The sequence below is a fragment of the Phacochoerus africanus genome, chromosome 5 (genome assembly GCF_016906955.1).
Source record: "Phacochoerus africanus isolate WHEZ1 chromosome 5, ROS_Pafr_v1, whole genome shotgun sequence".
Classification (NCBI taxonomy): Eukaryota; Metazoa; Chordata; class Mammalia; order Artiodactyla; family Suidae; genus Phacochoerus; species Phacochoerus africanus.
The window spans coordinates 48,435,748-48,445,669 of NC_062548.1; the positions used below are offsets into that span (position 1 = coordinate 48,435,748).

Genomic DNA, 9,922 nt, shown 5'->3' on the forward strand with positions numbered 1-9,922 from the left:
TTTATTTTCTGAGTTTTTAGTTGGGATTTTTTTTTTCAATCACATAATATTAATTCCAAATATTATGAGGATTAAAAATGAACAATTTTGTATGTATTTGACTGTTTTCCTAATACAGTTTATATTTTTCAGAATATGGAATCAGATACAAAGTTTGTTCAGTAAGCTGAATAATAAAATATAATCAATTCTGAGCACCTTTATTTATATCACTTTCTATTGCCCCCTAATTGAGGGTGAAAGATATTTTTGAGAAGGGCAAAGATTGCTCTGTTTCTTCATTTAAACTTAAAGTTTAATGACATTACTAGTTTATTGCTGTTTTGAAAACCTCAGATAAAAATGTCTATTTAGAAACTTCTAGTTATGGCCACAATGGAATTGCTTGTATTGGATTGACTCTTCCATAAAAACAAACATAAAAGTGGACAAACTACATATAGTTTAAAGGAACTAAAGGATGGTAGCAACCATCCTTGCTAGACTTGACTGAGGGGCAGCAGTCTCTGAGAGAATGGAAGTATGGTGAGGAGCTCTGTATTTATGCTGGCTTCCTCCCAAAGGCATTTGTCAATTTGTGGCACAGGATGCAGAGTCCCAGCAAGAAACAGCAGTCCCACTGGGCAGATGGGGGAGACGGTGGGTACATGATTGCTCAGGCCTAGAACTTGAGCCTCAAAATCTCACATAGAAGGGAACCAAAGGGATTATAACTCAAACACCTGAATGCACTATTCTCTTGAGGTATTTACCAAATCTTAACCTGCATATGCACCAGGTAAAACAAGAAATCTAGCAAAAGCCAGGAGGGTAAAAATGTGAGCAAAGATTTCAGCAGCAGAGTAGTGCCAAGGAGACAAGAGTGGTGCTCAAGGCCTACCAAGGTGGATGGGCTCTGGTAAGCATCCCAGCCATTCAGATGAAGTGATAGCAGAACCAAGCCCTACAAGTAAAGGTCAAACTGAAACAGACCAGACCTAAAATTAACCTTGAACAGTATTGAGGACATCTGCTTGCATTCTACCTGCTTGATAGAAGAAAATTTAACCTTCATAGGAGGAAAAAAATATATCTTGAACCTCTATAATTTTTAATGCGTAGTATTGGCATTGCGGCAAAAATTACAGGATAGAATGGGAAAAAAGGTAATAGAACCAGGCTTATATATGATCCTGATATTGGAGTTCAGACTTAAAATAACTATGACTAATGTTCTCAAGAAAATAGAGGAAAAGATAGAGAATTTCACCAGAAGTCTGGAATCAGTAAAAAAATAGTTAAATGGAAATTCTCGAACTGAAAAATATGACAAAATTGAACCCATAATGAGGGAGGTGAGAAATCAATTACAACTGACCTGGAATTGACATGGATGTTAGTTTTCAGACAAGGACATTAAAAGTTATTATAACTATTCCACCCGTATTTCAAAATATTAAGAGATACAGAAAATGTAGAAAATCTAATTGAACTTTTAGAAATGAAAAGTTCTAATAATTCTGAGATGAAAAATACTTTGACTGGGATTAATGGCAGATTATATGTTGCAGAATAAGAAATTAGTGAGTTTGAAGACATAACAATAGAAACTATCAAAAATGAAATGCAAAAAGAAAAAAGAATTAAAAAAAGTAACAGCATTAAAAATAGAGTAAGCTCTGGGACTTAAAGCACCCAATTTACATGAGATTGGAGTCCCTGAAGAAGAGAAAAATGAGTGGGAAGGACAGGAAAAAAAATTTGAAGAAATAATGGCTGGGAAATTTCCAAATTTGATGAAAACTCTCAGTCCACAGTTTGAAAAAGTTCAGTGAATCCCAAGCCTGAGAAATATGAAGAAAGTTACACCAAAGCATGTTATAACCAAATAGCTCAAAACTAGTGATAAAAAGTCTTAAAAGCAGTGAGAGGAAAGAGACCTGTTACAGAGAAACAAAAATAAGAACGGAGGTGTATTTCTCATAGCAAACAATGCAAGTGATAAATTGAGTAACATCTGTAAAGAACGCAAAGAAAAAACACCATCTAGTTAGAATTTTATACCCAGCAAAAATGTCTTTCAAAAGAAAGAAATGAACATAAAGCCTTTTTCAGACAAATCAAAGCTGAAAGAATTAGTTACCAGCAGACCCAACTACTAGGAATGTTACGGTAAGTCCTTGAGGCAGAAGGAAATAATGTCAGGTGGAAATATGGATCTACACAAAGGTATGAAGAACATTGGAAATGGTAACTACATGGGTATATACGTTAAAGTTTGTTTCTTTTAAAAAATACCTTGTAAACAATTGACTTATAAGAATAATATCAGTCTACTATGTTTTTTGTAAAATCTGAAAAGTAAAATGTGTAACAGCAATAGTTCAGAGACTGCCAGGGAAAATGGAAATGCTGCTGTTGTACTACATGTGAAGATTACTTGAAGGTAATCTGTGATAAAGATACTATAAATCACAAAGCAGCCACTAAAATAAGAAAAGAAAGCTAATAAGCAGGAAATGATCTGTAATGGAATCATACTCAGTCCAAGAGAGAAAAAGAGGAAAGCGGGAACAGAGAACATATGGAGCAAATAGAAAACAAGTAGCAAGATGATGTGTTTAGTTTAAACCTAACCACAGCCATAGTCACATCGAGTCTCGGTGTTCTGTTGGATTCCACAGTATATCAGAACATTGGAGATGTTTTCATAGCTCATATGTATTTGTTGTTCTCTAGGCTTGGGTTTTAGCAGGTCTTGGGAGCACTCTAGAGTAACAATTAAATAGGAAATTTGTCTTAATTTCTGTTGAGGTTTATTAAAGATTTAATTTACAGCTGACTGGTAGAGCTGATATAAGGAAATATTTAGGAGAAATACTTCTTTGTATTCTATGCAGCATTACAACACTTTCTTGTTATGTCTTTATCAGCAAGTCACTCAGTTCATAACATGAGACTCTTCTCTGTCCATCTAAGTGGGTTTGTATCACCCACCTGTGCCTTTGCTGTCTACACTGCTAGGATGCTTGTTGGGCTCAGAGACTCATAGGGATCATGTATGTGTATATGTTGGTGCTGAGGAAAGGAACTGTGGACAGTTGCATGTAGTGGGGATGGAGGCAAAAAGGAAAATGATGCCTAATAGAATTTGTAGGTAATACACTTCCTGCTTCCCCTTGGAGCAGTGGTTCTTGACCTAGGCTGCACATCAGAATCACCTGGGCAGCTTTCAAAACTCCAGACGCCCAGGCTGTTCTCTATGTAAATTAAATCATAATCTCTGTTGGACCAAGGCTGAGAACTATTGCTTCTTAGAGAAAGAGGCATTGGATTAACTTTTCTGTTAGTCATTTTGAGCCTGGCTTTTTTTTTTTTTTTTTTAGATTAAGTAATGAGTGCATGGATTATGGTGATTGAAGATAGATGAGTGCACTTATCAATGATATTTAAATAATATATGTATTTAAACAGTATTGATAGTTTCACATACAGTTACTTTATGAAGGTCACTTTATGAAGTACTGAACAGATAAATTAAAATTTTATACCAAGTCATATTTTACATTGCATTCAGGGAATTCATAACTAAATATTGTTTTTTGGTAATTGTTTTCAAAGGGAGGACTGCCAGTTTTAAGTGTGGTTGTGGGTCTGAAGTTTCCTTGGGAAAGGATGTATGACAGACTTTATTTAGAGATGTGACCTTTTCCCTCCAATTCCATTTCTTCAGGGAGCACGAGCTTTGCAGAACTCCTTTTCAAATTTAAACAGCTCAAGATGCCAGTACGAGCTTTGCTGAGATTGGCTCCTTTGCTTCTTGGAAACCCACAGCCAATGGTTATGTGATCATGTCTGGTGGTAAGCCTGCCCTGAAACGTGACTTCTGCACAAAAATGTGACCAAACAACAAAGTTAAAGCAACATTTATAAATTTTATAACATAACTAGGAAGAAACGAGCTACACAAACTTCAGTGTATTTTAAAATCAAAGTGATTTAAATATCCCAGAGACTCTTGCTCTTGGCATTAACATTATAGGATACATAAAAGTGAGTTAAAATTTACTTTTGTAAATAAAATTTTTTGGTTTGTTTTCAGAACTCTTTCTGATTAGTTTGGGGTTTCATGGAGTAGAGCAGTGGGGGCTGGGGTGCATATTGGTTTTTGAAGTCTTTCAGCTGTGGTGGTTCAGGTGACATGACTATGCTCGAAAACGCAAAGTTTTTTAAAGAAGTTCTGTCATAAAGTTTTACTTTCTACAGTAACAAAAAGGCTCTTAGCGTTCCCTAAGGTGTGACCGTTGGCTTGGCGGAAGGAGGTTTGTACATCCTGTGATGTGCCAGGCGTCTTCGTAGTTTGATCAGTCATCTTGAACAGGAGGAGACTTAGACCCTGGTGAAGAAGTGTGCAACACGAAGCTTGCTCTAAATAGAAAAAGCAAGGGGTTTCCACTGTAGAGAGGCCTTTGGAAATTGTATTTTAAAACAAAAGACAGTTCATTTCCACCCAGGCTTTAGAGAACGTATGTCTGTATGGGTTTCTGAACTAGATGATCATGAAAAGTATTGCTAGGAAGGTGTCTCCAGTGCAGGAAGAAGACGGCTCCCTGCTGTCCAAGTGTGGGTGCGCTCCCTGCTTCCTAGAGGCCAGTGGAACCGTAAACTGGTAGGAGCAGCAAGGTCTGTCCACAGGGATTTCACGTTTCCACATCCTGAATTGTGGGGTTTAGCTTTAAAAGAACACTTAAAGCAAATAGAAATGTTTCCATTGGGATCTGGACAACAACCCACGTGGCGTCCGTTTCTGCAGAGGAGGCTAGCGTCTGAGGGTGTGTGCAGGCAGTGGTTCTCCTCACTTTCCCTGTTCACCTGCCTGCGAAGCAGGGCCAAGGTGGCTCACTAGGAGGGAGAAATGTGCTCCCCTTCACACTTTAAAGAGTTTTTCTTCTAATTAAAAGGAAAAGAATAAAATGGTGGATTTGAATCAGGATATGAAGAACGTGGTATGTAGGTGGCTGTTGTTCCCTTCACTCTCAATTGTGTATAATTTGTAAGCTTTTCTCTGATTGAAGAATGACTTATTTGCATACGTATGAACCCTCCTGTACAAAGGAGAACAGTCATTATGTGTGCTTGTTTCCTTTATTTTCCAGCAGTCTTATTTGTTTGGCCTAGAGAGCCCTAGGAGCTCCTTCTGTCTGTGTGAGGCTAGACCCTGACACCTTCCTCAGGGACCCAGCTCAGGATAGCTTGTGTCAGGTGGGAGCAGAACACTCAGAACTTTCGATGACATGTTGGAATTAATCTTTCTCTTTTTTTCCCCAAGAGCCACCATGGTAACAGTTCCTTTTCCAGAAAGGATGACCTCAGTGTTTTTCATATGTTCATATTTAAAATTTTTAACTCAGGTCAAAACCCTGCAGAGGTTTTCATTACTTAGATCAGCATCTCCAAGAGTTTTCCTTTAAAAAAAAAAGAAGGAAATTGATACGCAGGTTGGGGCTTTGTCTAGCATTGTGCATGATTCATAATCAGATCTCTCGGATGAATTTTGATGTAAACACAGTCATTACTTTCTGTACCATGGGAGTGCTCAGAGACCTTACTATGCTAAAAATGTATTAGGGGACTCAGAGGGTGGATCTGTTCTCACCCTGCAGCCCCTGGAGGCTCCCCCCACTCACCTGGACCACCTGGAGCCCCTGCTCCATGCCTTGGGGACCTAGGGGGCGCACTGGCGCACCCGACTCCAGACCCAATGATGTGGGTTCTGAGCCTGGATCTGAAAGAGAATCACAGAAGGGTGGCACCTGGAGGAAGGGCCCAGCCCCCCACCTCTGGGGTGCCCCCCTACCCTCCTCCCCGACAGACCTCCTCACACAGCTCTGGCGTGACCCAGGCTCGGTGCCCCATTGCATTGAAGAATTCCACCTTCAACTTGAGGAACTCCTTGTAGAGGTCTGGCCACTGCTCCCTGCCTAGCAGGAATTGGAAGATGCTCCTCTTGGACATAGGGTTGTCTTCCTCCATGTCAGAGGCGATGTAGCTGCCACCAGGAAAGAGGACAAGCTTGTCCCAGCCCTGAGAAGGACTCCCAGCCTGAGGTGGGACGATGCGGAGACACTGAAGAGGTCACCAGAAGGGACCAGGGCCTGGGGCTGTGTGTCCAGGAGAGGGTCTGGGAAGCCCCACCTGCTAGGGACCCTGGGTCCAGCGGGGGCAGAACTGCCATTAGCACCAAGCCTGGGGCTCTCCACCTCAGTTCCTGGGCAGCAAGTGATGATTCCTGGCTATGCTACTTGTCCCAGGATCTTAATGCATCGCCTCCCCTCCTCTGACCACGTGGGCCCTGAGGGCCTTGCATCACCACTGGGGGCCCTTGGGTGCCTGGGTCACACTGTCTGATGGGGCAGGGAAGCGGGATCGGGGCAGAAGTGAAAGCAGGGCCCTAAGGCAGCACTCACAGGGCCAGGAAGAAGTGGATCCTGTTGTAGAGGTGACCAGGGAGCCCAACACGGCCGAAGTACTCCACCACCATGGCGAGCAGGTACTGTGTGGAGACAGGGCAGGGAGGGGTGGCCAGGGTGTGATGGAGGGGAGGGTTGTGAGGGGACCGTCGTGTCCCGCCCCCATCCAAGGCCAGCTGGTCAGACCAGCCAAGGTGGCCCTTTGACATGTGGTGATGAGTTGACAAAAGGCCAGGGAGGAGATGGCTAGGGCAGGGCACTGGCACTGTGCCCTTTGTTCCTGGCATCAAGGGTGGGTGCAGACAGTGTGTTCTCATCCCCACCCCCATGGAGTGGGGACACTGAAGACCCCTCCATCCCCCATCGTTTTAGTGCTGCAGGTACCTTGTCAGACACTTTCAGAAAAATGTCAGCTTCCAAGAAGCTCTGGATAACAGGATCCTCTGCAAAGGAAGGGAGCAGTGATGAGGGCCTTGGAGCAGCCCTTCTGGGGGGGCGGTGAACCTGGGGCTGTGGGACGTTTCACAGGGAAGAGGAAAACGGTTCCTCAGTCTCAGGAAGTGGAGGCCACACCCCTTCTTCCACCAGGGCTCAGAGCCTTAACATCAGTAACAAAGGCTGTTCTTTGCATTGGCACAGATACCTGAGTCTCAGCTGTGGGGCTTCAGTTTTGCTGTTATTTAATCTTCAACACTTGGGAGGTGGTCAGCGTGTTTCATGCAGAGATGTGACCTGGTTCTCAATGTTTAACATATTTGCCTCAAGCCAAAGCTTACATGTGGCTCCTGGGCCTCTGGACATCACATCCTTGTCACTAAATTGTGCTGTGACTGCAAAGTTTTTCTTCCCCATCCGATAACTGAGCACTCTGGGGGCGGGGGGGGGGGGTGCGGAGAGAATTTATCCACCCCTGCCCCACAACACTGGGCATCCTACCCTCCTTTTCTGGACCCTCTCACTTCTTGTAGGTGATGACCTGGCCTCGCCTGCCCCCAGCAGGTTCATCTGGAATTAGAGCTGTCCCCTGGAGGTGCCATTTTCCAGTGTTTACCCGAGAGTGCCAGGTCCTGCCTGTCCTTGTCCCGGACAATGACATCTGTCCAGATGGGAGGACAGAGGAGGATCATTTTGCCCTCCCAGGCCCGTCGCCTGGTTCTTGAAAGAGTGCCATCTCATAGAGCTTTCTGTGATGATAAAAACTGTGCTGTCTAGCACGGTAGCTGTTAGCCATGTGTGCCTCCTGAGCATCTGTCTAGTTATGGCTAGTGAGACTGAGGCCTGAATCTGAAAAGTTGATGAACCCATTTAGAATTAAATTTGAAAAGCTCTGTGTGGCTAGTGGACAGTGTTAGCTCTGTGTCGTCCTCAAATCTGCCCCACAGGGTCCTGCCTCTGGTCCCAATGCCACATTCTCGGCAGACTTTCCTGAGTATCCCAGGAAAGGCACTCCTGCTCTTGCTCACACCTCACCTCTAGGTGTCATTGCCTTTTTAAAAGTTCCTTCTCTGCGCTTGCCACTGGCTGAGAGCAACTTATATTTCTATACATTTTATGGGTCTCCTCCCATTTTGAGCATAAAGACAGAATACCTGGTTTGTCCTTTCATCACTGAGCTCTAAAATCTTAACTGGAGGAAGTAAATGTGGACAGAGGATTCCCCCATGATTTGTTCTGAAATGTCTTGATGACGGAACTCAGCTGGGAGCCTCTTTTTCCCTTCTCCCTCCGAGAACTTGTCTCAGAAGAAAAACCCGTCAGCACCACAGTCGAACCAGCACATGGAAGCAGATGGATCTACGGCTGTGCCGCCTCAACTCCTTATAGTTTCGAGCCCCTTGGGAGGTTGGGGCATGAGCCCAGAGCCACTGGGGTCCTCAGTTAAAGGGCCCGAGACCCTACAGCTCAGATCACACACCCAGAAGTCGGTAGAATGCTTCTTGATCTTCTGGACGGTAACTAGGTCTTCTCCTCTTGTTCATCCTGAGTTTCGTTCCCTCAACATGATTGACTGTCCATATGTTCCTCTTCTGCCCCCTCTTCTTCCAGGACTTCAGCTTGGAGACAGCTTCAGAGGAGGAGTTGGAGGGCAGGGGGCTGCTCTCAGGGGCAGCTGCAGGAGCAAGAGTCCGTGTGAGCAGGGACCTGAGCCACCTGGGAAGTCCTGGGTCCTTCCCCTGCAGCTCAGCCTGAAGACTGGACCTTGGGCCCTGCCTTGTGAGGACAAGATGACCATCCAGTAGTCATGGATGTTTCGTCCAGGGCCAGGGGTACTAAAGGGAGCCCGAGGACAATACATACGTACCGGCCCTGACGTCCACCATTCTCTTCCTCTTCTGGCCTCTCGTCTTCCTGGTTCTCTGCTCAGGGACAGCCTCTGGAGGGGCAGAACTGGAGGCCAGGGGGCTCCCTTTTTGAGCAGCTGTGGAGGGAGGAAGGACCCTCTGTGATCCAGGCAGGGACCCAACTGGGAAATACTGGGCTCTTCCCTTCTCACTCACCGTGAGGACTTTGCACACTGACTCTGAAGGGAGAGGAGAAGAATGACCCCCCCACCCACCCTTTGCCTGTGTCTGTGAAGGAGCATAGGAACTGATTTGAAATTTACCTTTATTTGCCAGGCAAAAGCTGCTCTCCTCTGCCTCTTTCCATGGATCTTTCTGCCCTGGGGACACCTCTGTGGAGACATGTGAAGTTCTCTGGGTGACTTTAATAACTATGGAAGTGAACAAGAGAGTGGCCTCCTGTCTCGCCCTGGACACCCTTTCCCCCCGCCCCCGCCCTGCGGACCCACACTCGAGTTGAGGGGAGAAGAGAGGCTGTAGGCACGGTGATCTATCACCTTCATTCATGCAGAGCCCAGGATTAAGGCGAATGCCCACACACACCTGCCTTCCCCTCCATGCACGCCCTTTTCTTCTGACTCCTCTGTGCTGGGTCCTGCTGGCTGGACCGGTTTCTGAGGCAGCTGATAGGGGCTCAGAGGGATCCGGCCTTCTCTGGGTGTTAAAAAATGGAAGGAAACATAACTTGATTCTGGCCGGACTCTTTCTTTTTACTTTACCTGCTTCTTGTGAAACCTCATAATTAAAATGGCGATGGTAGTGGCTAACAGTTATTGACTGCTTATTGAACTTCTGTTACTGGTCGGTGCATTAAGAATCCTCATTCAATCCTTGTAGTGATCTGTGAGGTGAGGTGTATGACTTGCCTTGTTTACAAATTGGAAAACCTTGAACAAGGTAGAGCTCTTTGGACTTGAGACTAGAACTTGGGTCTGACCAGTGCTCAAGGGAAGGATGGCCGATGGCTGGTGGCAGCGACAGTTGAGCCTCAGTCACATTTCATCAGGGTTGAGCTGGATGACCTTACGTGCTTATGTCATCAGCTCTGCCTAAACATCCCTGGGAAGCACTATAAAATTAGGGGCTGTCAAGCCCGGCAGATATCTGACCAGAGTGGCCCATGCCTGTTGA

At 44.9% G+C, this 9,922-nt stretch overlaps 1 protein-coding gene across 6 annotated transcripts in view; it reads left to right on the top strand.

The window, feature by feature from the left end:
- Positions 1–9,560, top strand: part of ANAPC1 (anaphase promoting complex subunit 1) — a 95,835-nt gene extending 86,275 nt beyond the window's left edge. For all 6 annotated transcript variants that reach the window (XM_047781195.1, XM_047781193.1, XM_047781192.1 and 3 more), the window contains 2 exons: positions 3,713–6,529; positions 8,496–9,560. In XM_047781195.1, coding sequence (XP_047637151.1) covers positions 3,713–3,828 — 116 coding nt within the window. In that variant the 3' untranslated portion in view covers positions 3,829–6,529; positions 8,496–9,560. The remainder of the gene's footprint in view (positions 1–3,712; positions 6,530–8,495) is intronic.
- Positions 9,561–9,922: the final 362 nt, after the last annotated feature.